Below are 27,389 nucleotides of genomic sequence, written 5' to 3' on the forward strand. Positions count from 1 at the left end.
CCTGCCCCGGGGCGGGCAGGCAGGTTGGGACGCTGCTGCCCACGAGAGCCTCTGGCCACCTCTGTCTTGTGCAGGACCACGCACAAGCTCTTTGGGTGCTACAAGCTGCCATCTCTGCAGAGCAGGACGGATGCAACAGGGGGGTCCTGGGGGCTCGACACCACACGATGCTTCCAGGGTAGGTCCTGTCTGGCAGCCGAAGCCTTGGAGGAGGCCATCTGGGGCTTCGTGCTGCGTAGCACTGACTTCAGCAGCGAGGAGGACAAGCAGGAGGGCAGCCCGAGTCCTCAGCACCGCGCTGGGTACCGCAGGTAGATGGGTTCCAGCTGGGAACCATGTCGCTGCCCTCCCACCAGCCGGAGCTTGCGACGGCGCGGGGCCAAGCCGTAAATCAGAGCGGCAGAGCTTGATTTGCAGTCAGTCTGTTCAGCTGCGGCTCTCCTCCGCTGCACCTTAATGCTACCGTGCTAGAAAAGCAGTCTCTGAATTAAAAATAACAATATTCACCGTCCCCCTTAATTACGTCAGTCTGCCCCGTAGACAACCTCCCCCAGCAGCCCAAGAAACAGACCTCAAACATCCGAAAATGTACTGGGGGAAAAAAAAAAAAGACCCAAAGAAAAAAAAAATCAACTTTTTTTTTTTTCCCCCCTTAATTTTATTTTCTAGTTCCCGGCTGTCTCTTTTGGTTTTTACCGCTCCCCCCCCCAATGGTTTTTGCCCTTTTAACCTCATGCTTAGTGCACAGCTGCTGGGCTGACAGCCTTGATTCAGGAATTGCTAATAGTGAAAATAAAAATGCATATGTCTCTCACGTACCTTGCAGAATTAATATAGAAATTAAGGGAGCCCTGTAAAGGATTTGATCATTTCTGCTGGCAGCTGGATTTCAGTAACTGAAACACTGAAAAGTCTGAATCTCCTTTCACCTTACTTTGGTCAGCAGACATAATGTTTACTTTATTTTTTTTTCCAGCAGACATAATGTTTACTTTATTTTTTCTAACAGTGTTTGTTTGTTTATAAAATGAATGCTGTTAGTTAAATAGGAGTAATAAATAGTTGGTTAAAATCTCAGTTCTGCAAGCATTCTAAATCAGTGAGGCTGCTCAGATGGATAAAGTAGTGCAGGTGTGTAGATGATTTCAGAGCCCATCTTCTGTCCATTTACTAATTTTACAATGCTCCTAGAGAGAGTTTTTAATGGTGTGTGCATGTCATAGTAAAATCTGTTAACCATAATTCAGAGATTAACAAGGCCTTTTTCATGTATATACACATGCACCCACAAAATAAGTCCAAAAAACTGAGAACACAAAGCATAATCAGCTGACACTGCAAGTGCATTTTGATAGTAATTGATTAAAAGCAAAAAGTTTTCAGATGGATCATTTTGCTTTTGTAAGAAACCAATATAACCGTTGGGTTTGTATTGAATTTGGTGCAGTGTCCAGGCTGTAGATTTTTCAAAAGAAGTGAAAAAGATACTAGGGTTTCCCTGCATTGTGACTATTTTAAACGAAATTGTGACAGTGTAATGATTCAGCAACCCTAGATTTATTGATTTTAATATCATTGTATATTGCTGATTGCTGGCAGGGAATGAGAAATGATCGCAAACTTGGAGGGGGGAAAAAAAAGGGGGGGGCGGGAACAGGAGAGCTATGTTTCATAGTGTTTGTGGTTCTCCCCTCTCCCCCACTCCTCCTGGCATTTAATCTAATCTTTGTGTGAAATAAAGCAATGGTATATAAAAGTATAAAGTCTGTAAGGACTTGATGAGTCTTTTAGTTTTTCTAAAAGTCTAAGAAATGAAGGAATTACCAGGTCCCTAAGTTAGGGACTAAAAGGATGGCTGCATGTATTTCTTGGAAACTCTGAGACTAAAACTAAATGTGTAGTTCTGATACGAACTTTAATTTGCCTATAACACTTCCCTTTCAACTTGTGACTTTAAAAATTGCTATATCAGTCAGTTCTTTTTCAGAAAGGGTGTCTGTAACACACGTGTTTTCTAGTTGCTTTATATGCCTTGGCATAAAATGTTCATGTGTAGGAGGAAAACACTTTTTAAAAGAATAAGTATGTCTGGTAAATTTGAGGAAATAAGCAGTAGTAATTGTATGTCTTTTAGTATGCATCTCAACAACATATCAAGAATAATGATGGATGGCAAGTATGAATTGGTGACAGTAAAATAATACTCTCGGGAGGGACAGTTTTGAGTAAACTGTGTGCGTATGGATAATGTTCAGTGTACTGAAGTTACTCTGGTAATGATGGAATACAGTTGCTAATGTTCAGCCTGTATGAAATAGAATTGTGATACATATTTTCCTTATTTTTACTACATGTTGGGTTTTTTTGTAAAATATCCTAGGAATGTTTTTCTTAATATGGTAGTATCTTATTTTTTATAATATTTCTGCTTTAGGTCTTGTTTTCCACTGATCTTTTGCAGCACGGGGCAAGGAGATTCATGTAAATAACATCTTTCAGTCTAGATTTGAGAATCCTAATCAAGAGACTGTTCCTTTTCTTAAGAATAGCTGGATTCCTACTGTAGCAAGAATGGAAGTGGTCTTACATTATCGACCACATCAGAGAGATCTAATAAAACTGCAGAAATTTGCACAAGCAGCAGTGAAGGAGTTTCCGATTCGTCAGTTACCAAGATTTACACCCTGGTTTCCAAATGATTTATACCGACTTCCCCTCAAACCAAAAAAGCAGCCACCTGTTATTTCTTGTGAGGAAGCAGAAGAATTGAAACAACTTTCTACACCTTCAGAATATGTTACAGAATCTTCTGATTATGACTGCACAAAAAATCTCCTTGAGTTTCAGTCTAATGTGAAACAAAGGCAGACTTTAAACCAAGCACAGACTGTTCACAGACCAGTTAACTTGGAGAATCAAGGAGAACTTCCACCTAATGGAAAACAAAAATTGAGAAGGTCTTGGAGTGTCTCTCTCCCTAGCCCTAAGCTTAAAGAAAAGATTCTTCCTCTATCTCAAGAACTGCAAAGTAATTTGGAAAGACTAAAACTGCATGCATTTTATAGAGCAAAGTGGACAATTGAACAGTCTGTTTGTAATAATCAGAATTTGGAGGACATCTGGATAAAATTGAATAGGCTCATCAAGCAGAATGAACTGCCATCTTGCAATGCTACTATCCAAAGATCCATGGGACAGATATGGATTTTCTGTGATATATTATACTGTGAATATGTGAGAAATATTCTTAGGGAAAAGCTGAGTCTTACAGATAAAATGAATTTGCTTGTACATAAATTTGGAATTATATTTAGTTTATAATTGTAAGATTGCATAATAAAATTGCTGTCTGAACTACTAGAGTTTTTAAGCAGCTTAGAATGTACAAACTTTTGAACAACTGATGAATTAATGAGCAGAAGACTACTTAATATTACTTTGCTACAGTTTTTTTAACTGTAATAATATATTTATTTAACTTTTTTTTTTTTTTCCAGGAGACTTACGAATGCTTCTATTAAGATTATTAAGTTTCTGTTTGGCTTAGTACTGCATTATGTAGCTTTTCTTTACCTCAGTGGTCTAAAGGAAATAAAATAAAATAAAAATTCCAGACTTTTATGGCAAGCTGTGTCAGATAATACATTTTATGCTTTTAATCAAGCAAAGTACATCCTCACAGTGCTTCTTTGAAATTCAGAGAAGGAAGAATATTTTTAAGTGAGTTGTTTTAATCACTATAAGGATCTGTAATAATTTTTGACACTGAGACTTTCAAGATCTGATTATTTCCTGAAAGAGGTTTATGGGTTTTTTAATGAAGGCATAGCCCTCGCATGAAGTACAAACTTACATTCTATTGCATGTATATGCTGTCTTAGTGATGTTATCCATATTTTCCCAGAAATACTAATGAAAGCATCAGTGGAAGTTAGGTGCTGAAAACTAGTGAACAGCTTAGCGTGTGCTGTTTTATGACTTTGGTAATAAGATTTTTTTTCCCCCCTGACGTTTCTAGTCTTTTGTCTCTATTTCTGTTGGGGAACAGGAAAGCACTGTCTTCCAGCTACAGGTCAGGAAATTAAGAAATTGAACTTCTATCTGTAAACCTCTATTTGTTGTCATTAGGGAAGGTATAGGTCCCTGAGGATTTGAATGCATTTTGTGGTAATAAAAGGCTGAGTTCAGCATGACTTTTTGTCACCTGAAAATAAAGTGTTTCAAGGTCATGCTGTCCTTGCTCAATTCAATGTTTGGAGGGTCAGCAGAGCAGTTACCCTTGCAGTCATATTGATCCCAGTTTATGTATTTCTCTTAGGCACCCCTGCTAACTCCAGGTAATTTTGCTGTAGCTGGAGGTCAAGGTCCGTGGCATCTGGAAAAGGGGGAAAATAAGCAAATGGTATTTGTAGATTGTTGGATTATCATTAACACTGGTCAAATAAAAGTGCACATAAGCATTCCCTCTGTGTAAAAACTGAATAAAATCCCCTTGGATTTTTACTTACATGTTTCTTTTGATGACATCCTTATGTTGGAATAATTATATTTTATTATAGGCATTACATATCTTTTTGTAGTTAAAAATTAAGGCTATTGCTCAGTTTGGATCATTGACATGTATTTCTAAACTTTGACTGAATGTTTAAAGGGTCTTATATTGACATTTGGTGTGTTTGTGACATTTAATATTACAATTTAGTAAAATTGGTATAAAATGCTGTGTACAGTAACTGAGGCTCACTATTGATTTTAAAGCTTATATAACAAAGTTATTCCGTGGAAATAACTTTTCTGGGCTTACCACTAATAGTAACAAAGCTTCATTGTGCATCAGCATTTTGAAAGATATAATGGAGTAGAATGCAGTGTGATTTGGGTTTATTTAATGTTGTATTTTGTGTCTAGGATCTTAGAAGGGAGGAGATGAGAGGTCATTCTGCAGAGATACAATATTTTCTAATATTAACTCAGTAGTTATGATTATCTCAGTAGATTTACTGAATATCTTAGTAAATATGATAATATAAATATCTTAATTTCTTTTATTTCATTCTGTCATATTTATTTATTGATTTTCTTAAATGTTACTAAACATGGTCTGTAACTGTTCCTTTAGAAACAGTCAGCAAGTACTAGTTTATATGGGTTTACTGTAGATTTGAAGAAAATCAGGTGACCGCTAATAATACAGTCTGACTATCTTTATTTAATATACCCACAAAAGAGCTAAACAAAGATCTTACTAAAGAGAAGGAGATATAGGTGTCACTGTTCAGTGGTAGCTGACAGCTTTCTGCTGCTTTGAGTTGGTTTGTACACGAATAACAGTACACGCAGTGCTAGCTGTGAGCACCACAGGGGGGTAACTGCCATGTAGTAAAAAGTGAACTCCACATTTGGTTTCTCTGCAGAATTATTAGTCTTGGGTAGCACCAATGTACATGTTGAAATCCAAACTTTCATTTTGTACTGTTCCAGAAATGCTTGGTTCATACGCATGTATGAATGCAATACTTATTTTTTTCATTTTGAATCTTGATCAGAGAGGGTTGGAACAGCTCTCCTATGAAGACAAGGTGAGAGAGTTGGGGTTGTTCAGCCTGGAGAAGAGAAGGCTCCAGGGAGGCCTTATAGCAGCTTTCCAGTATCTGAAGGATGCCTACAATAAGACCAGAGCGGGACTTTTTACAAGGGCATGTAGTGATAGGACGAGGGGTAATGGCTTTAAACTGGAAGAGGGGAGATTTAGAATAGATATTAGGAAGAAATTTTTCACTCTGAGGGTGGTGAGGCACTGGAACAGGTTTCCCGGAGAGGTTGTGGATGCCCCATCCCTGGAGGTGTTCAAGGCCAGGCTGGATGGGGCTTGGAGCAACCTGGTCTGGTGGGAGGTGTCCCTGCCCATGTCCGGGGGGTTGGAACTAGATGATCTTTGAGGTGCCTTCCAACCTAAACCAGTCTATATTTCTATGATTGAATCTGGTTCTCCATTTACACTGTTATGTGTGTTTTGGGGCTTTTTATTTACCTTGTGGTTATAAGCCTTCAGAGTTCATGTTTTTCAACTTTTCGCCATAACAGAGGGAATGTATTACCATTTTTTTCTGTGAAAAGAGATTTGTTTATGTTGATGCTATCTTGCATAGGTCTGCTGTATGGTAATGGAAGTTCTTGTGAAGCAATACAGCCCACTATGCCCAAATGTATGTTGAAATAATCAAATATTTTACACAACTGAGAATCACGAATGCTGACCAGGCATGTAAGATGTACAGAAGCACAATAGAGATAGAAGCACATCTGTCAGTGCAAGGGTGTTGATTAACTTGTTGTAGTCAAGAGAAGTCCTTTTATTTTATTTTTTACTTGTAGTTTTCAGAAATTATATGGTTTTATGTTTGTTAAATTTCAAAGAAAAACAAATCAATGATTCTTACATATTCAAACCAACACCTGAGGTTACAAATGCTTAACTTTGTTTCATGTGAATGCTTTCATGAGAAGCTATATGCAAGACTAGGGCCATTGGTTTATATGAATAGGGAGGAATTAATTTAAGACACAACATTTTAAATCTGTAATGCACCTAATAATTGTGTAATTTTGAGTATTCTTAATTAAAATAGCCTTTAAAAATACCATGCTCTCGAAGTAGAGATTTTTTAAAAGCGAGATCACAATGATTTTTATTTTGTCAGTATCGATAAAATAGGTTTTCCTAAGTGTCTTCCTGCGGTTTTTGATATGATTTTGCTGGTTTGAGTTTAAAGTTTGTGACTAAAAGAAAAAGCAGTTGTATAAATAATGTAGACTTTTAGACTTGTAACTCTAACTTGCATATGTTTTGGAGATTAGGGTGTAAATGCAATTCATTATAGCCTGGAGTTTGACTGAAAGGGTGCATAGTAGTCATCATGTCCCATTCTAGAGCAACTGGGATCACAAAACAGGCACTTAGCCTAGAAGAGTTCACACAAAAAAATGAAACAGGTACACTTCTGAAGTCCACACAGCACCTAACTGTAACAGATACAAGACCATTAGCATGTGAGTTTGAAAGCAGGAGATGTTAGCAAACGAGGGGAATAAAGCAAGAGGGAGCAATGGCATCACCAGTGCTCTTGGATCTCAGAATAGCATGGAATTTGTAGTAGCAGGAAAAAGGCCAGGTGATCCAAAAAGGGGTTACTCTTTTTCAGGCTAAGATGTGGTGGTTGTGGGTTGTGAAGGAGAGCAAGAAAATTTTATACTTAAAAAAAAAAAAAAAAAAAAAAAAAAAAAACCCCCCCCCAACAATTTGTTTCATTGACCTATGGTTTATTTTCTGATTTTTGCAGTGATGAGGCTAACAAAGCCTACTTTATTCACTAATATTCCCGTGACTTGTGAAGAAAGAGATTTGCCAGGTATGTCTCTTCTTCTGACTGGTTATTAGGTATGTATTGCATATTATTAGGTTTAAGCAATGTAAGCATCTGAGACTTAGATGTCAGAGAAGTCTTACAACCTCCCATAGGCAATAATCTGATGGAGATGTTGGGTAATGGCTATAGGAAAATAACCAAGGTGCAATCTTCAACTCTTGACCTACAGCTTTGAAAGCTTGGTGATGATATTGCAAATGTGTGACCTCAAAGTCTGAGCAATTAACACACAAGATGGAAGGCACTTGTGAGAGAGAAATGTGTAATTTTAGAAAGTTTGATGTTACTGTCATATTTCTCTGGAGAAAATGCCCTGGTAACTAGAACCAAGACATGAATGTTCCATGGAAAATTATTTTGCAAGAATCACTGCTTTTGAATTGTGTTATGCTTGGTGTACAGTCATAAATTGGAAATCCCTGGGTTGTCCTCCAGTAATAGTTGTAGTCTAGAAGTCAGGTATAAGAAAGAGACAAAGGAAAGATTCAAGAAAAGAGGATTGTGTGGAAATACTTTCTTTCCGTGCTTGTTTTGTAAGTGGGGTTGAATAGTTCTGCTTTGTAATGTGCTTTACTCGGGCAGAAGATCCCTTAAAATTTAATGTTAGTTTGAGCAGTGCCTTTGGAATTGCACCCTTCAGTATGTATACTGAATGATTTATTGCACACAAGTACCTGGAAGTAAGTTATAGTTTATAGGCAGGCCTGTAGGTATGTATTTCGTTCCTAAACAAGGTGGTTGTAAAAGAAGTATGTCTAAAGTAAATTACATCTAAATAAGTGACTAAGTGTCATAACTTAAATGTAGACAAAGCTTTAGACTTAGCAAATATTTATATACTAGCAATTGGATATTTCTACAGGTAATCTGTTTAACCAGCTCATGAAAGATGATCCTTCTACTGTAAAGGGAGCAGAAACTTTGATGCTAGGAGAAATGCTGACTTTGCCTCAAAATTTTGGGTAAGAATGAATTACTGTAACTGCAACATGCAAAGTTTAGGATTAATTTAATAATAATGTGTTTATTACTTTTCTTTCTTTTTGAATGTCATTGTTATGCAATGAGATGTTCAATCATTCTAAAAATAACCTTTGGCTTGATTTATAGTGTGACATGATATATAAATGTCTGCTGCCTGATGTCCCTTGTCTGCAGCCTGACTCTGAACGTAATAAGGATTGAAAGTTGAAAGAAATTTGCAACTGTATTTGAATTTCTACTGTAATGCTCTACTATAAAACACATCTTGTACTAGCAGAGTTTATTACAGTTTTTTTTGTGGGTACTGCAAGCCATCTTCTTATTCTTCTCAGATTTTTTTCTAGGTAAAAATCTGATTTGTTTGTTCTCTTTTGAAATTGTTTGTATTAGAAGGATGACATTTGGAAGTATGTGTGTAAAAATGTCAATGTACTTCTAGGACTTGATCTGGCAAACATACACGCATGTGTGTATGCATATTTTCATTAGAACTTACAGAATGTTTCACCGAACGCCCTTTTTTTTTTAATAACTGTTATTAATTTTTTTTTTTATTATTGTAACACAGAAATATCTTTCTGGGAGAGACATTTTCCAGTTACATTAGTGTACACAATGATAGTAATCAAGTTGTCAAGGACATACTGGTGAAGGTATGTGAAGATAAATCTAATTACTGGATTTATAAAAAATTAAAATACGTCAAGTATGATTTCTGACAATATGTTGTATGTTTAATGCTGGATAGAGATTTTAGAAATATCTGTCACTTTTTCCAATCCAGAAAGTAAACCTGGAAATTTGAAACAATAACACACAAAAATAGAAATGATGATAGAAAAAGTTAGAAGTTAAAATTAAAAAATAGGATTGCATCAAACAAACGAGTATCTTATGAAGCTTCTCCAGAGAATTGGTGTAGCAAAACAGCCACAGCTAAAAAATTGGAGTTTTATTTGCTTACTTGCATTCTCAGAGGTCTTCAAAGCAAGTCTCTGTGAAGCATGCATTGACTTGTATTTTGCTTGTATTTCAAATTAGTTCTTTTCTATTGCATCAGTTTTTTGCATTTTCTGCTATAATAATAATACATTGAGAATATAAATTCCAGAAGTCATTGTGGAACTCAATATAAAAAGTAAACAGAGATTTTTATAAGCTGCATGTTAAAGGATTGGACTGTTTATATACATTTTGGGACTTGTCTTTAGCTTTGACAAGTATCTCATAGTCTTAACATATCTTAGTTATATGAATAAAAGCATGTAGGGTACAAAATGCTCAGTGAAACCTAGTACTTTACAACTTAAGTTATTTTTCTTTAGACTGATTTAAGCAGCTGCAGTTCTAACCAAGGCTTTGTTTTTCTGTCCCCAGGCCGATCTTCAGACAAGCTCTCAGCGCTTGAACCTTTCAGCTTCTAGTGCTGCAGTTGCAGAACTTAAACCTGACTGTTGCATTGATGATGTGATCCATCATGAAGTAAAGGAGATAGGAACACACATGTAAGGTTTTAGATTTTTCTATGATTAAATGAGCTTAAATGAAACTGCAGTACATGCATGCTATTCTGTTGCTGCTTTGATATAGGCACAAAATGTAAATTAAAAAATATTTAAAAAATTGTTTCTTTCAGCTTAGTTTGTGCAGTAAGTTACACAACGCAAACAGGAGAGAAGATGTACTTCAGAAAGTTCTTCAAATTTCAGGTATTGCATGAAGTATTCTACTCTATTTTCAATAAGTGAGTGAATCTGGAAAACCCATTTTAAGACATTTGATACTTCAAAAGCACTTTTACATACTAAAAAATCTGTTTGACTTTTAAAAGTAAATCAGTAACAACCATCACTTCAAACTTCACAAGAACTGATGGTTTCTAGTTACCATGCCATTAAACATTCCAGAAATAATAAATATTGCATCTTATAATTTGTATTCATTTATTGAGAAAGAAAAATCAACTCTTTAAAAAAACCACTTTTTATAGCAGCCAGCTTTATGATTAATTTTAAACAGAACAAGTATTATTCATTCTTTGACACATCTAACCTTTGAGTTTAGATTGTAAAATTATGATATTTTTTTTTTTAGTATGTGTAACCTTTTTTTAAATTGGAACTTAGTGGTTTGTTTTTTAAAGGAATCTAAGCAAAGTAGTCTAATGTGTTATATCTAATGTCCACAGAAATAATAGATAGAGTTGAAACCTTTTGTTCCACCCCACAAATTTGAAGACTTAAGATTAGAGTAACTGAGGAAAGCAGGAAATTGCTGTTATCTGTGGACTGGTTCTGGCAGGAAAGAATCTATTTTAGCTGTGTATTTAATGGATGTTTAATTTTTAGAGAAGTGGGCTGAGACTTGGATGATTGTGGGCTCTCACCCATAGAATGGAGGATTAGACAACATGCTTTACTGACTACATTTTTAGATACTGTCACAGAGTGTCCGGCAATACAGGAGACCTGTATCTTTTGAAAGCTGCAAGTGATTTCATTTTGCTCTTTTCTAGTATTCCATTTAGATACTTCAGTCTTCAGAAGGCTATATTGCCACACACTACAGACAAAGAACACCTGAGTCAAAGGTGTTTCCAGACAATACTAGGGAAAATCATTCCATATCAATTTTCATATTATACTCTCCTCTGAACCCAGAGTTTCTGGGTTCGGTATTTCTTCATCTTTATTGAGGCTGATTTTCCTCTTTGTGTGTTTTGTCTTGCTCTCCTTGTGAAACTACTTCCCTTTCAATTTCTCCATTCTTTGTCCCCCAGGAGTTCAGTGTTCTGTCCCTCTGTCCCCTCTAGGCTTTGTCTGATCACTAGTGTATGCATCTGCAGGTTTCCAGTTGTCATCTTCTCTCCCCTACCGTTGTTGTTGCCAGGGCCTCGTTCAAGCTGTCTATTTGTCTCTAGATTTTATATAGGAACTTATTTGTGCACATTTTTCAGGGGTCTACATGCATATTGTAATTTCTGTGGGTTTTTAACTGAATTTAACACAAGCAACCTTACTGTCAAAATAGCTGAGACCAGCTGCCCATCAAATTTGAAGCTCTTCCTTCAAAGAACGAAACATAAGAGCTTCTCAAAAAGTATTTATATGGTTTAACACCACTCTATAAATACTCTCTGATTCATTATGAGAAAAACACTTCACTGAGCAATTTTGGTTGTTATTATTTAAATTTGACATGGAGTTATCAGCTAGAAAATTGGAGAAGAAACAAAAAGAAGTGTCACAGAAAACTGAGCAATGTCTTTACAATGGGAATTGATGGCTGCTAGTGATCAAGGTGCCACCAGCTATTTTATAACAACAAAAAAAAATTCTCTTTGACAGATTCTCAGCTTTTTCAGTTATGTTTTTGAGGGTCTTACAAGTTGAACTGGTTTTAAACAGCTTCTGTTTCAACTGTTATATGTAGTTTAAGACTGGACAATAGTGCCTTTTTGTTTTAAAGTTTCCTCTGAGTAATTAGCACCATTATGTTTATATGGAGAAGCAATGATTCTTTCTAGGGTTTGGTTTTGTTTGGTTTGGGGGGTGGGGGTTGAACCTCACAATATTTATTTGATTTTTACTGGAATAGAATGCCACTTGAAATTTACTGGAATGAATGGAAAGACTTTGTTTATCAGAAAGAGAGAAGACATCAGCATTTAGGGAAATTAACAGGAAGCTCAATGAAGCAAAGTAATTGGCGGAAAAAAACACTCAACCAACCAACACCTAAATTAAAATATTTACTTTTCTGACTAGAGAGAGATAGTTATGATTACTTGAGAGATCTGAACATTATGCCTGTTACAATGCAAAAATCTCTGTGAAGGCTACTTTTTAATCTTTAATTCTTCAGGGCTAAAAGCTTTCTTTACAACTTAGAACTTTAGGGGTGTCTCAGGATGCAGTACACTTATACGTAAACAAAAGAAAAGTTTCCCTGTGCAAAGGGAAGTAAATGTCTTCAGCAAGATAATTTAAATTTGTTTCATTACAAGTGTAATAGAAGAATGTTTCTTTCAGTTACATCAGTGTATATCCTTTTCCTATTTGAATGTGTAAACTGTTGTGGCTCTATGCATGAAACTCAAACACTTAAGAACCAACACTTTATTATCACCTTTTATATCATCAAAATGTTTTCTCTTGCTGATTTAATCTCGTGTGATTAAAGTGATTTATTGGCTTTTTATTTCTTGTAACAGTTGCATTTTCAAGAAGGAAGTGAAGGCTGGTAATGGTTTGTTGCTTAAGCTAATCACATGAATAGTTCTCTATTTCATGTTTTAGAGAAGCCCTCATCAACTTTTGTCTGCTGCAGAACACTGAAGGACTTGTAAAGATTACATGGTTCTGTCTCACTCTTGAAAGCAAGTGCAGACCACTTCAGGATACATTAACTTTACTTAAGTTTACTTAAAGTAACATTACTTTAAAGACATAGATCTACTTAGTGCCCTGGATTTGTCTGGTTTCATAAGAGGCCAGCGCTTAGGTGGAGAAGTATTTGTTTTCACTCTGAGAAAACTGCTTAGTAGCAATGCAGTCAAGTGTGCAAATAAGAAGCAGCGAGTATGCACTCTGAATTGTGAGGTTTTAGCTGAGTTGATTATGTTTTCCATTATGCACCTGTTCTGTGTGAGATCAAAAAGAAAAATAACACTTTAGTAAAGATCCTAGCACTTACAGCCAAATAGGTGAAGTTTTAAGGTGTGCCTCTATGCTGAAGTTCTCTGAGAAACCAATTCACAATCTGTGTTTTCGATTTCATCCAGGTTCTTAAGCCACTAGATGTGAAAACCAAGTTCTACAATGCTGAGGTAAGTGAGGGCTGTGTGTATTTGGGTTTGTTTTGGTGTGCTAGGTTTATTACTTCACGTTAGGTTGTTAATCTAAATTCCGAGACCTTCTTAAGTAATGATGTTTATGAGAAAAATGATCAGTTTTAAAGGGGAGAAAATAGGTGGGGGTTTATATAATTCAGTTTTAAAATAGATATACTTTTGATGAAAGGGCGAAAAAGATTGTAACTAGGCAGACATCTCAAGACCTTAATGCAATTGATGAGCAATTTTGCATATTTTCCACTTTCCCATTAACTCAAATACTTGCAGATGCTGCTTGTATATTTAGGGTGATAGAGTACTCACTGTAAGGGAGATTAATCATTCACAAAACAGATAATAATTTACCAGATTGGGAAAGTTTAAATTATTGAACAGAAGGGTCATATTTACCTTGTGGAAATTTCCCCGGTATAAATATGACCCCCCCTGTTCAACAATGTAATTTTTAGGTTTGTGGCAGTTACACACAGTGCTTCAAAACTAAATGTCCTTATATATGCAGTGTATGTTTATTTGGACATACTTAGGCATCTGTCTTTGGCTGTTCATGGAAGGAATTTTAACTGAAGGTGACGCAGATATTGGAAATTCTTACAAATTTCATACAGCATTCTTTGTAGACATTCGCTGTATTACATAGATCTGTTGTAGGGTATAAACTTCCACAATATGTCATTACACAGGAAGTTGGGACACTTGCTTCCATCATTATCACTTAAGTGCTTTGTGATAGTGAGCTTGTAGCTTCATTTTGTGAGTATCGTATTCTGTATTCTTTGTACAAAGTTCAGACTGATACTTGCAAAGTACTTTGAGAGCTTCTGCTGTGGGTGTTAAACTTTTTGCATAACCCCTGCAATATGGTCAGCTGTTACACTGGTAGTCATGTGGTTGAAAACCTTCATTAGTATTCTTAAATAGTTTGTTTGAAATAGTTTAAAAGATAGAGTGAAGTTGTAGGGCGTTTATGTGGCAGTGAATAGTACATGGGAGAAAAAAGACCAAAGTGTCAGTGAGAGGAGGAAAAAAATATATGGAATTTTGACAATTTGAAAAATAACTTGTATTAAACTAAGTAGAAAATATTTTGCTCTCCTGTTTGTTCTTAACTAAGGAGATACTTGTGCTATGAATTTGCATGTAGAAAAGCAGAGTTGCAAATCTATTTTTCCAAAGTATTTATCTCCATCATAGTCACACCTGGGGTTCATCATGCAAGATTATGGCTATAGAGGTGCGAAAGATGTATTTCTTTCCCTTCCTGAAAGTATCAATAGAAAAAACAGAAAGGAGAAATAACAAATTAGAATTCCTGCTTTACAAATGAGGATTCCAGATGCAAAGATCTGTCTTGTTCAGAGTTGTTCAGAAAACTTACCATAAAGTTTTTCTTTATGCTGTGAATGAATAGCATGTAAATTACAAGACATTTAATATACAGAATGTAATTTATTTACAGAGACAATAAATCAAGGCATGGGTCATAATCAATTTAAAGATAGTACAGAGGAATAGAGAAAAACACTTCCCTAAAAATATGTTGGTACATCTGTCTAGGCCACAGGCTTCAATCCTTAGGCTGACCAGGTGTGAGATACCTGAGTAGGGTCAGAACCTAAGTACGTAGTTGAGTGCTCTATAGAAGTGGTGTTATCTATAAATGGTGATGTCTCCTGCTGTGATATAAGAACAAAAATAATCCTAAGAAACTAGGTAATTCCTCTAGGAGCAAAATAAACCTCCATTTTGTGTGTGGATTATATTATTGGTTCAGATAGAAAATATCTGGTAGGGGAAAGAGGGACAGATACCTCAAATTAAAAGTTGCCATCTCTCTGTGTGTCATGTGTAAATTTTGGTTTGTGGTGAAACACTTCATAATGAATGGAAATAAAAGCCACTTCAAGGTAAATTCTGGGCAAACTTTTGACATAGGTCAAAAGTATTATTTTCTTACAGAATTGTTTTACTGACTGGGCTTGATAAGGGACTTCATTCCTCAATTAGGCACCAATTCCTCATGATAAAGATCTATGAGAAGCTTTGGTGTCTGAGCTGGTATTTGTGGGGTTTTGGTTTTGTTTCCTGCTTCCCCCCTACATCCCCCTCCAGTAAAGGTTTTAAAAGGCTGCTTTGATGCCTTTTGTTCTTCCTGTTCAGGAATTTATGCTCCTCCCATTACCCAAGTATCCATATGATTAATCGAAAAAAATTATAAGATTTTGGATTATGTTAACTGAGCAATTTTCATTTGCCTTCCAAACTAATACAGTACCATTCATATTTTATTTCTGAAAGTATCTAAAGTGCTGCTATGTGTTGTGACCACAGAAGTCAAGTAAAATTTAAAAACATAGAAATAAGTCTTCGGTTAGATGTTGTATGTGATACTATGTTGCTGTCAAAGCACCCAGACCTTCATTCTGAATATTAAGAAAGACTGTTATCCTTGGGAGCAGGGGAGAAAAAAAAATTGGTATGTGTTAGTTTTTAGTTAACTAAAGGTCTTCAAAGTCTGGCTAATCAGTTAAACTGTTACCATTAATCTTACAGATGTGATGTTATCTATTCATAAAGTGTGTCACTAAAATTATTTTCTACTGTAAATTATAATCCATAATTTCATTTTTTTTCTAAGACAAGGAATGATGCTGAACCTTAATTTTCTTGCTTGTTGCTCGTATTGCAGTAGCATCCAAATCAAGTTAATCACTGAAATTCATGCATAGAACGCATGCCCTGTCGCCCTTACCTGCTGCAATCCTGAGACTGAATTACCTGCCCCGTTCTATAGAAAGTCTCTCACTGACTTTGATGTGCCTTGGAAAAGGCTCTGTAAAAGGTTCTGTTCCTGCAAACATGCATAGGGAGACAAATATGCAGACCTTTAAGAATACAAAGTTTGCAACTAAAGTTTGGGTTTTGGAATGATGGATATTCAAAAAAGAGTTTTTCCTGATTATGTTATGCCAAATTTTGTTATAAGCTGCAGTATTGTAGCTTTGCTAGAACACATTACCACATTATTTTTGTTTTGAGACCTTATATATGTTGATACTTCAAATTATCCGTAAAACAACAAGGACTGTTTTTCCATTTCATATACAACCCCTTGCATGGATTTAAATTCAGGACAAACTTTAAACTTGCTCAAAAACTAACTCTCTTTTTTGGGGGGTCAGTTTGTTCTACCATATCTTATCTTGGGTGCCTTAGGCTCTACTTTGGGTTGGTTCTGAAGCAAAGCTAGTAAACCATGTAACCAGCTAGCTATAACTTATTAGAAATGTAGTTGTCATCTTTGTTTGCATCCATTTTTATTTACGTTTCTGTCTTACTAATGCTATCTTGTTTAGATGGTGCAAAAAAAATGCAGAAATGCATTTTGTTTGAAAGTTAGCCTCCTTTTTCTTTAACATTTAACTCTAATTTCTCTAATGTGTTCTTTTTTTTATTTTCCCATTAGAGTGACCTCAGTTCTGTGGTAATTTTAATTTATTTTTTTATAAATATGTATGCTTTTTTTAATTGCCTATCTGTCTCTATGCTTGTTAACATTCTTTTAAAAACATAATGGAAAAGCAATGTTTGTTCTGCATATCATGAACTGATACTGTGTCATCTTATATGTCCAGCTAATCATTTAATGGTTAGCTCTTTCTTTAATACCCATTGTTGAAACTAAAAGTTACAGACTCTTGCTTGTGGGGGTCTTCCTATAAAACACCTCACCAAAATTTGACTAGATTCATTATTTGAAAACTGGAGTGAATACCTTCTAAAATTTTCCTGCTTTTGACCCATAGAAATGTAGGTTTTACTACAGCACTGCTTGTGTAAGCTATGACACAACTTTTCACGTCTGGTTGGTGGAGACAGTGGGTTTGAGGAGAGAGCAGCAGTTGGATGTTCTTCTTTCCTTTCGCTAGCTGGAACTGCACTTTCCAACTTTTAACTGCATGTAACAGTTGATGAGCTAGTATGATACTTCTGCAGTCTGATTTCACTTTAAGGTGTGCTGTGTGTTAAAATAAACTGCATTCTTTTGAAGTATTTAAGGATTTTTATTATTTTTTAAAACCGTGTGATATTAAACCAATTCAGGAATAACACAAAACTAACTTGCTTTTTCATTATGCTGCTTGTTTTTTTTTTTTCTTTTCCCTTTCAAATTAGCTTTTTCTAAATTTCTGCCTATGGTTGCTGCATTGAAAACAACTAAAATTCGGGTAAATGGTCACTTTGAGCAATGGATTTATGGGATATAAACAGTATCAATTTAAGTGACAGTCAGGTGGCAGTAGTAATGATTACTGAGAGCCATGTTTTAGTTGGGGTTATGTCCAGCTCCTTCTGCAAGTGTGAGGTCTGTCCATAACCCATGGAGCTTGCACAGTTTTCATTACTTTATATATGCTATCATCTGTTTTGTGTGTAACGTGTTAATAAGGCACAACAAATAGTTCCCGTACCATTCTGTATTTCTCCTTCTAACAATGCCTTTTGAGACTAAAAATATTTTTACTATTTTGTCCCACTTGTATTTTGTAATTTACAAGCAGGACTCCATTTGTATAATGAAGTCATTAATTTACATGAATTAAAAAGAAACTGTAAGCTTCCTTCCACCTTCCCCATAAAAATACTTCTTTTCTTAATTTATCATAACAAGATACCCAAACTGCTTCATACTGAATTTATATGATAGAATACTTCAGTTGGAAGGGACCTACAACAATCGTCTAGTCCAACTGCCTGAATCAACTCTCTTGTAAACGCCGATTTGGTGGTGTGTGTCGTCCCCACCCCTGCCTTTTTTAATTGGCACTTCTTTGGGTTTGTTTTTCACTTCTCCAGGGGCTCTTATCTCTAGTAGACTGAGCCTTCTGTAATTATTCTATCCTGAGATTTTAGAGCTGCAAAGTGACTTCACCAATCTGCAATTCCACAGAAACAGCGGGGCAAACACACCTCTAGTTCCATGTTTTTTCAGCTTCTGAAGTTTACCAGTCTGTAGCTTTGATTCCTGTACTAGAATTGGTCCTTATACACCGTCTTCAGGCATTAGCTTCATTTAACAGATAGGTCTTCTAGGATGTTTTTAAGGTAGAGCACCAGTTAAATTTATGGATGCATATATTGGTAACCATTGGCATGATGCAGCTGAGTGAGAGAGGAGGCTGGTTTTTGCTTTTTAGCCAGTACATCAGTGTTTCATAATAATAATAAGTTCTCAGAGCAGGTACCTGAACTATTTTACTTCAGTTAAAGAAAACCACACACACTTATTTTATTTTTTTTATAGAGCTTGATGCACTAGTAATCTGGCATGGCATGTCGTTGTGCACTGCAATTCCTGACTATTTATTCCATTTTTTCTTTTTTAATAATTTGGATTAAAACTTGAGTTGCTATTGAGTTGATGGAAGCCTTGGGAAGTGGTGATCTAACACATTACAAATACGCAATAGCTAGAACATAGCAAAATTATCCCACATCCATTGTTTGGCAAGATACCTGTTAACTAACACTTTTGCTCCTATTGTTACTGGGATTAAGGTTTTTTCTTGCATTAATTAATTTGATTTGCAGGCATGAACTAAACACATCTTTTCTTTTAAACGATAGGACTGTCTACTCTTTTTAATCACACTAATCACATTTTCATGAACTTGCACTTCTGTTTTTTTTCAGACAGATGAAGTGTTTCTGGAAGCTCAAATTCAGAATATCACCACCTCTCCAATGTTCATGGAGAAGGTTTCTTTAGAGCCGTCTATGATGTACAATGTTGCAGAACTGAACACAGTTGATGCGGCAGGAGAAAGGTATGTTCAGCTTCAGGATATTTGACTTGATTACATGAGATCTAATCATTACTTAGTGAGTTGCCTGTAGTGGAGGGATTGTACTTTGATGAAAAAGACTTGTTATGTATTCAGCTAGAAAAGCTGTTACAGATTTCTTTTTATAGAAACTGTTTTTAAAACTTTGTAATTCTACCTAGTAGAGAAATCCCCAGCTTAATCCTCAAATACTTGATAACACGGATGACATGGTAACATGAAAACATACTACTTCTTCAGTATCTCCTATACAAAATTTAGCCCACATCTGATTCTGACTTGATCTGTGTATACGTATTTAGCCTTAGAGGACCCATCTGACTTGGCCTTGCTTCCTTCTAGTAGACTGGTAACTGTTTTCAATAGTTTAAATCAAGATCTAGCAAGGCAGCAGTCAAGGTGAATCGGTGGAAAGCCCTCATAGGATCTTAGAGTATAAAAATTTGTCATGCTAAATGTCATTTAGTGTGAATTAGTAAAACACCAAATACCAGTTTAATGTGTTCAGTAAGCTGTGGTGGATACAAAAGCTTGTGATATTTGGGTAGAAGTTAAATTTGGCTGTTTGCTTTGGAGTTGCTTGGGTTTTTGGAGGAGGTGATGTTTGGGTGCTTTTGCAATAGGGCCTGAAGGGAAAATTCTGTCTTCTCCTTGCCTGTCGAAGGGGTTCACCTGCGGCATAGTGGAGCATTATTCTTACAGAGTGTTTGTATCTGCTGTAACGGTTCTTGTCCTGAATGGGAACCTTAGGCTTGTGACACTGAGATTTACTGGGGGGAACCAAATAGCCGAAGTAAAATTACCAGCATTGGTTAAATGCTAAGATGCCAGATGACAAATTATGATGCAGCAAAGTGGATTTCTACCTCAGTTCTCTCTGGCTCAGATTTTTCTTTTTCTTTTTCTTTTTCTTTTTCTTTTCTTTTTTTTGTTGTTTTGGGGTTTTTTTTTCCCCTTGGTCTTTGATGCTACATAAAGTCCAGATTTGCTTTCTGTTGTGGAAACACAAAAAAATGTTGAGTGTTTTGCCATGAATAAAATACACACAGAGTAAAAACTGGTGATGGATGGGAAGAAAGGTTGGATTCTTAAGTCTTCTTAAAAATAACTGTTTAAGACCCCATGCTTTTTTCTTTTAGTGAGTCTACTTTTGGCTCAAGAACTTATTTACAACCTATGGATACACGACAATACTTATACTGCCTAAAGCCAAAACAAGAATTTGCAGAGAAAGCTGGAGTAATAAAAGGCGTAACGGTGATTGGTAAACTAGACATTGTATGGAAAACTAATCTGGGTGAACGGGGAAGGCTGCAAACTAGCCAGCTCCAAAGAATGGTAAGTTTAACTTAAGCATCAGTTTAACTTAGCATCTATTTTTAAGGCAACTCAATGAACAATTTAATAATGACTTGAAGGAAAAGTTCAAGCTGCTTACTTTCTGAATTCATGTGTTTCTATATGTATTTGAGAAGGTTGTTTAATACATTTGGTCAGTGAAGTGTGGAAAAAAACCACAGTTCCAAGGGACTGTAGCTGAGCAAAAGCATTCTTGTTTCTTTTGGTTATGTGAATGGCAACGTTTTTTGTTTTCTTGAGGATTTGTTTTCTGGTACATAACATGCCTCTTCCTTTTTTCACAGCACTGAACAACATAACTTAATGGATTGTGCACTTGAATTGCCAGAATGAAGTAACCTATATGGCAAAATACATTGGTTAGAATAAAATTAACTTCTTGGATGCCATTTAGCACTGATAAAAGAACTCCTTTAAGTATGCTAAATATTGACACACAAGTCTGCTCCCTAATTCATACAGACATTTTAGGTTCAAGTAACAATTTTTCCGTATAAGATACTACTATTTATCTTTTGTGTCCACAGTTTCAGTTGAATCTATTCTATTCTGGTTGATTTCGAAATTGTTCAATAATTTTAAGTTGTAATTAGTAGCTTGCTTAAGTTGGCTGCACAGCCTGTCTAATGCCTAAACCTGGCTTGCATCTTTTGAATTGAGGATGGTGTAATATGGGAGAGCAGTAAAAAAGCTTTGACAATTGAATCTTAGTCTGAGTTTACAAAGCTTGAAATTGGGTTTCTGGCTCTGTCTCTCCCTCTGCCCCCATCTCATAGAAAATCAAGCAATTCCGTAGGGAAATCACATTGACTTGGAACTAGGAAAGCAAACTTGGATCCTGGAAATTCACAGCTAAGTCACTAAAACATCTGTTTGTTTTTTAATTGAGGTGTTAAGTATCTGTATAACCCCATCAAATTAGAAACTGCCCTTTTTTTCTAAACTTTGTTACTCCTGTTGCTTTGAAACTTGTTGCTTGTTTTTTAACTAATAAACTATCTAATTTTCAACTGACCTTTCCTATAACTTCTCTTTAAAGACAAATGTGTTTTTTTTTTTTCTCTCCCTAAATCATTATTCTTTCACTCTGCATCTCTTCTTGTTCAACCCTTGAGAATTGCACCTGAAACACAGAGGTGATTAACACGCCTCCACACTCCAGAATTAGTTTTATTCATCCATCATTGTTTTGTGCTAGTGATTAACAGAGAAACCTGAGCTATTCCGTGCATTTTGAGCAACATCTGTCTTTGAAAAAGCAGCAGTTTGGGTTTTTTCCCCTTTGAGTTGCAGTGCAACTCCTTCTTGTCTTTGCCTCATCTTTCAAGTGCTATCAGATTATGTCATTTGTAGGCTCCTTTCACCTTCCATCATTTTCATCCTAATCCATTTACTAGCCCTATAACCACTGTTTCCCCCATAGACCCTGAATTTTACCTGTACTGTGCCTTTCTGTCATTGTTTTCGTTCAGATCAGGAATGCACTTTTGAAACAAGTATCCTGGATCACCCCCACATACCATAATCTGGGGTGTTTTTTAATGGAGTGGTCTTGGAATTCACAACTATATTCTTTTTGGCGACACTAAACCAGACAGATGCATGTCCTCAGTATGCCAAGGGCACTCCACCTGCTCACAGGCATTCAATCCAGGACTAGACTAGAACCAGTCCAAAGTTAAAGAACATTATTCTTGAGCAGCACAAGCAAGGAATTGTCTGGTTCATTCCATAATCTGAGCAATTACCTCACTTTTGGATGAAAACTATCTCCTTCCTTGAGGTGTTACTGTAAGGCCTTTACCTATGGCCATCAGTCCTTGCAGGTGTCTCATTGTTGACACCAACAGGTGTGTACTGATTTAGGCCTTCTCATCTGCTCTGATCCTGTCTTTATTTGGTCAATTGCTGCTAAGTTTATTCTATAAAACACTGCTTTTATTGGTTTGGGTTTTTTGTTACTAGAATCTTCTTTTAAGAGAGATATATTTTTAGGCAAAACTTCCCGTTGTTTAGGGAATAGGATATAATTTTTCCAGTAGAATTCTTCCTGTCACCTAATACGGCTGAAAATGTGTGCTTTTTTCCAGTGCTGGATAATCACTTTTTTTTGTTGAAAGGTTCCAAACTTAGGTTGCTCGACTGGTCTGTAGTTTCCATTGGTTTGACCTCCCTTTGCTTACTCTAATGTTCAATTTACTATGCCTTCTAAAATGTCACCTGTCTTCAGTCTGTAATGAACTGTGTATGAGTAAAACCTCTTTCCAGCCTGTCAGTCACTGGCTTTCTGGACCTCTTCAGAAATATCTTTTAATCAAGCTGTAAATGTAACTTTTACTACAGCATCCTTCTACCAGCACAATTGGAACGTGTGTCACGACTAAGCCTTGTCACGTGGGACAAATTTTCGCCTTGATTTTTCCTTATGATCTATCGTTTGTGGGGATTGAGAATGTAAAGCTTTTTATCTGCAGGTTACTATCTTGAATCAGCCCTGGTTGGTAGTAACTAGGATATCTATCGTAGGTTTGTTAGTAGACCGTATGAAATCTGTTTGGCTCCCGACAGAATTGGATAGTTGGCAAGCGTTTCTCTCATATGCCTTTCTAACTGGTGGCAGTTAGTTATTTTGGCAGACATTTGGAGGAGTGAAATGGCAAAGAGAACGAACAATCTCTTATTTCTTAGGATGTAGAATAGTGGTGGGCTTATGCAGGAAAACTATACATACGTTGTCCACAGTGTACCTGTTATCTGCCTAATGAAGAGGTCTTAGAATAAAGCTGATTTTCTCATGAATTGTATATGGGTATTCAAACTTTATGGATGTGAACTATCTGAAAAACAGCAATAAAGATCATCCTTGTCTAATGAATTGTTAAACCTATCAAGAAGGTGGTCATTGGTTGTGGATGGAGCATTGCTGTGCACTCTGCACTCTTATTCCAAGCTTGTTGCAGTAAATGAAACTTGAGTAGTAAAAACTTCAGCTTTACTGTCCATCATCTGAGAATATACATTCTTGTACCTTCTCAGGCTCCTGGATATGGTGACGTAAGGCTTTCTTTGGAGACAATACCAGACACCGTAAATTTGGAAGAACCTTTTGACATTACATGTAAAATAACAAATTGCAGGTAATGATGTCATGTGCTTCTTGTGCTTTTTCCTGAGAGGGTAAGTTGTGGCTGTGTTTGTTTCATTTTTTGATACTTTCTTTTGAAACAACTCAAACCTGGTCTTTACTATGAGTAAAGACACTACTTGAAACACATCTTTTGGAGTACAGTGTTTTTAAAAACACAACGGAAAAAAAAATATGAAAACTTCCATCACGATCTGCTGATAGTATTTGAACTAGATTGCCAAAACATGTGGAATTCCATGGAACTGGCTGCAGTATCACTTAAGATTGCACCCCACACTTAAATCACAAATCATCTTAGTTCTTCTTAGTTAATCTAATAACAAAATGAGTGTGTATATGTGATTTTTTTTAACTACAGTTTTGTCAGAATAAATGATTCCATTTTTATCCACTCTGATTTTAGTTCTAATTCTGCACCACTGCTAGAGTGCCTGCTAAACACTGTCACCATAGTCTTCTGTACATCTTTATCCATGTTTTGATTTGATTTATGCTCACACTAGGGTCTATGGTAGCCCCTTATAAAAGGGTTGCAAAAGTGACATTTAAATAAAGTAATTCTAAACAGAAGTTGAAGCCAGGAACTAAACTACATACCTCGTCTGCACATACTTCTCATGAAAATCTTGAGCTTCATCCAAAATGTAAGCAGTATTATACTATCCACTACTGCTAAACCCATGACAAGACGCTCGTGTTAGACAAAGCTATATGCAACTGAATTACTGCGCTTCACAGTAAATCTTGCTTGCTGCCTTATAATTATTTATAAATGCCCGATTAATAGTAAGCTGAATAATAAAATTAATCAAGCTTTTACATGTCCTTGAATGCTTAAAAAAAGCCCACAGGTTTATTCTTGTTTTTTAATTTCCTCTAGCAGTGAAAGGACTATGGATCTGGTTTTAGAAATGTGCAACACTAATTCCATCCACTGGTGTGGAGTTTCAGGACGGCAGCTTGGAAAGCTGCACCCAAGTTCATCCCTCCATCTTGCCCTTACGTTGTTGTCTTCAGTTCAGGGATTGCAAGTAAGTCTTTAAAGCATAGTTTTTTTATAAGATAGCTGATTTATAAGCTTAGTAATTCTTTCTAATAACTCGTATAAATATTTTCCCTTTCTAGAGTGTCTCTGGCTTAAGACTTACTGACACGTTTTTGAAGAGAACATATGAGTATGATGATATTGCACAAGTCTGTGTAGTTTCTTCAGAAGTCAAACAAAGCTGAAGAAAAAATTCTGCATTTCTGCTGGGCTTTTTTTTTTTGGACCAACTTCTTAATGTTTTTGCAGGTGAATCATATTAAAATGTGTACAAACAAACCCAAATCCCTATATAACTATAAATGTAACTGTGCTTATTTAATTTCTCTGAATTCATTTTTTTAGTGTTTTAAAATCTTTAAAAAACATGCATATGCATTTTATCTCCTGAAAATAAAGCCTTTAAAAAGCGTGGCTCTAGCAAATTATATTGCATTAACATCACCTTGGGGCAGGGGAGCAAGATTGATATGAAATAGTAGCACTTTGTACTTACTTTTGTTATTTTTTGGTGGGGGTTACAGTTCTTAAATTTTGGTTCTGACAAAACTGCTTCAGTGTGAAGAAACTTGCCTCTTATAGACAAGTTCCTGGAATCCAAACTGCTAAAAGAAATACCTTGGGGTACCTGGCCTGGCAGTGTGTTTGCATGGTACGTGCATCACCATTAGAACTAGAGCTTAATAAAGGCATGAGATGAGAGAGAGCAGCTGGCACTGTTGAGGTGCCAGCAACTAGAAAGGAGAGTATCAGCCAGAGAATGTGCTGGCTGGGGCTCAGTCTTTGAACAGAAGCAATACAGCAACTCTGTCCCAGTTAGCCGCAGTTCTGCACAGAGTTGTGTGTCCCTGCAATACTGTGAATAGGCACATTACTTCCCAAACCAACAACTAAAACAGCAGAACTTGGGCATTTTTTTATTGTTAAACAGAGGCAGTGCAAATTATTCTTCCTGCTCCAGGGGCATTTAAGTAGATTTTTAGGAAAATGAGGAGAAAAACCCTGAATGGCTGCCCTAGATCAAGTTCTCCAAAGCACATGCAGGAAGGAATTCAGGATTCGGTTAAGCACCAAAATGTACTTTTCCCTGGCTTTGTTCTTACAAAAGATGTAAGTATCTTTGGCTGAAATACCTAAGTCACCCAAAGGTAGTCATTTAATACAGAAAATGGTGACTGGCTTTTCTAGTTTAACACTCATAAACGAGTGTTACAGATTCTAGTCAGTGGCTTGTCATATTTCTCAGCTACCGTATTGGTTCTTAGCCACCTTACTTAGTTTTGATAGTATTTTACTTAAGGCTTTCCTGTGTATAAAATCTTTAGTGTAGAATTCAATTTTAAAATATTAGATACATTTAGGACCTGCTTACTGAATTGAGGGAATGAGTCTGTAGAGGAAAAAAAACATCAAAACTATATCATGCACATTTAATAAAATGCAGATTAACCAATATAAACAGGGATTTTAAAAATGCAATTTATCTCTTACTCTATATGTATCAACAAACTAAAACAGTAAAACCACAAGTATCCAGACAAAAAATGTAAATAACTTTATTTATAATCTATTTTCAAGTTAAACTGACACAAGTTGAAGAAGATGTAACCATATGGTAATAAGAGGTAGGAGAGACACAGAAATGGTAGACAAGTTGCATTTTGCCAGTATGATTTTCTGTAGCCCTGAAACAGAGTACAAATCCAAAGCTGCAGACTTAGTTCTTTCTCAATATGCACGAGTGATTTTACTTTGTACTTGTTACAAAACCAAAAGTGCAACTGAAACAATTTCGAAGCCGAACATTTCATTAGGTATCTTTATGATCAGGCATAGTTAGAATATACTTCCATGCAAGCATGTTACAGGAGTTTACAATTCGAGTGCAAAACATTTTCTTCTATAACAATTATCACACTTATATGCTGATGGTACAGTGATGATACAAAATAAATTAGGTGTTAAACGCATATTTACCTAGTTGAATGATAAACTGCAATTGGCTTTAAATTAAAGCTGTATTTATGGGAATTGTGGTTTAGCACTTGGATCTAGCAGGACAAAGAATTTTAGTGCAAAAAAAAAAAAAGTGCAGTTATTACACAGGAAAAGATTCCTTCCTCACCCTGTGATTAAGAGATATTGCATGACTCTGAAACAATCTATCCTATTCAAGGCAAAATAGACTTTAGCATAAATGATCCCTCTGTTCCTGGTTTCAATGGAAAAGCATGTAATGACAGCTCCTGTTATTGGTTTCACTGTTTTTTTATTTAGGCTATAAAGCCCTTTCTGTTAATATACAAGAAACAAAGAATGTTTACAAGTTAAGTATTGTGCCAGTTGTAGCACATTCCTAAAGGGTTAGCTAATGCCATCAATATTTTAAGAAATACTCTGTATTATCTGTAGTGGAGTAAATCCTAAACATGACAATATTGTAGTATGTGAAATGAAAGTTACTGGTCTATAAAAATAATTTCAAGAGTAGTTTTCAGATAACTAACCAATGCTTCATTCCATTTAACTACGGGGATAGTTCTCCCATGAAGCCGTAGGGCTTGTACTTGACAGTACAACTTCTACAGTCTTTGAATATTACCATATTTTGTAGTTCTTAAGGAACTCTCAAGAGGTTCTTGACACACTTTCTGTCTTAAAGTAGAAAGGTACCTCGGACAGCATGAAGATAGCTGTCACAAAGTAAGGATAAATTGAATGTGAT

The 27,389-nt window shown here is 36.0% G+C and overlaps 1 protein-coding gene across 1 annotated transcript; it reads left to right on the plus strand.

Moving 5' to 3' along the window:
- The first annotated feature begins 7,342 nt into the window (after nt 1-7,342).
- On the plus strand, nt 7,343-25,065 carry TRAPPC13 (trafficking protein particle complex 13). The gene is made up of 11 exons (XM_009884218.1): nt 7,343-7,409; nt 8,290-8,389; nt 8,980-9,064; nt 9,789-9,916; nt 10,048-10,120; nt 13,195-13,239; nt 18,961-19,094; nt 20,252-20,450; nt 23,508-23,608; nt 24,500-24,650; nt 24,745-25,065. The coding sequence occupies exons 1-11, from the start codon at nt 7,343-7,345 to the stop codon at nt 24,847-24,849; spliced, it is 1,188 nt and encodes a 395-aa protein (XP_009882520.1). The 3' UTR covers nt 24,850-25,065.
- The last annotated feature ends 2,324 nt before the right edge of the window (nt 25,066-27,389 follow it).

Source organism: Charadrius vociferus, unplaced genomic scaffold, assembly GCF_000708025.1.
Source record: "Charadrius vociferus isolate BGI_N301 unplaced genomic scaffold, ASM70802v2 scaffold183, whole genome shotgun sequence".
NCBI classification, from domain to species: domain Eukaryota; kingdom Metazoa; phylum Chordata; class Aves; order Charadriiformes; family Charadriidae; genus Charadrius; species Charadrius vociferus.

Bases quoted from the DNA above. Each gene is read 5' to 3' on its own strand.
- TRAPPC13 (XM_009884218.1), top strand. From the start codon at position 7,343: ATGAGGCTAACAAAGCCTACTTTATTCACTAATATTCCCGTGACTTGT. The intron at 10,121-13,194 runs GTATTGCATGAA...GATTTCATCCAG, and splicing joins GAAAGTTCTTCAAATTTCAG to GTTCTTAAGCCACTAGATGT. The intron at 19,095-20,251 runs GTATGTTCAGCT...TTTTTCTTTTAG, and splicing joins GTTGATGCGGCAGGAGAAAG to TGAGTCTACTTTTGGCTCAA.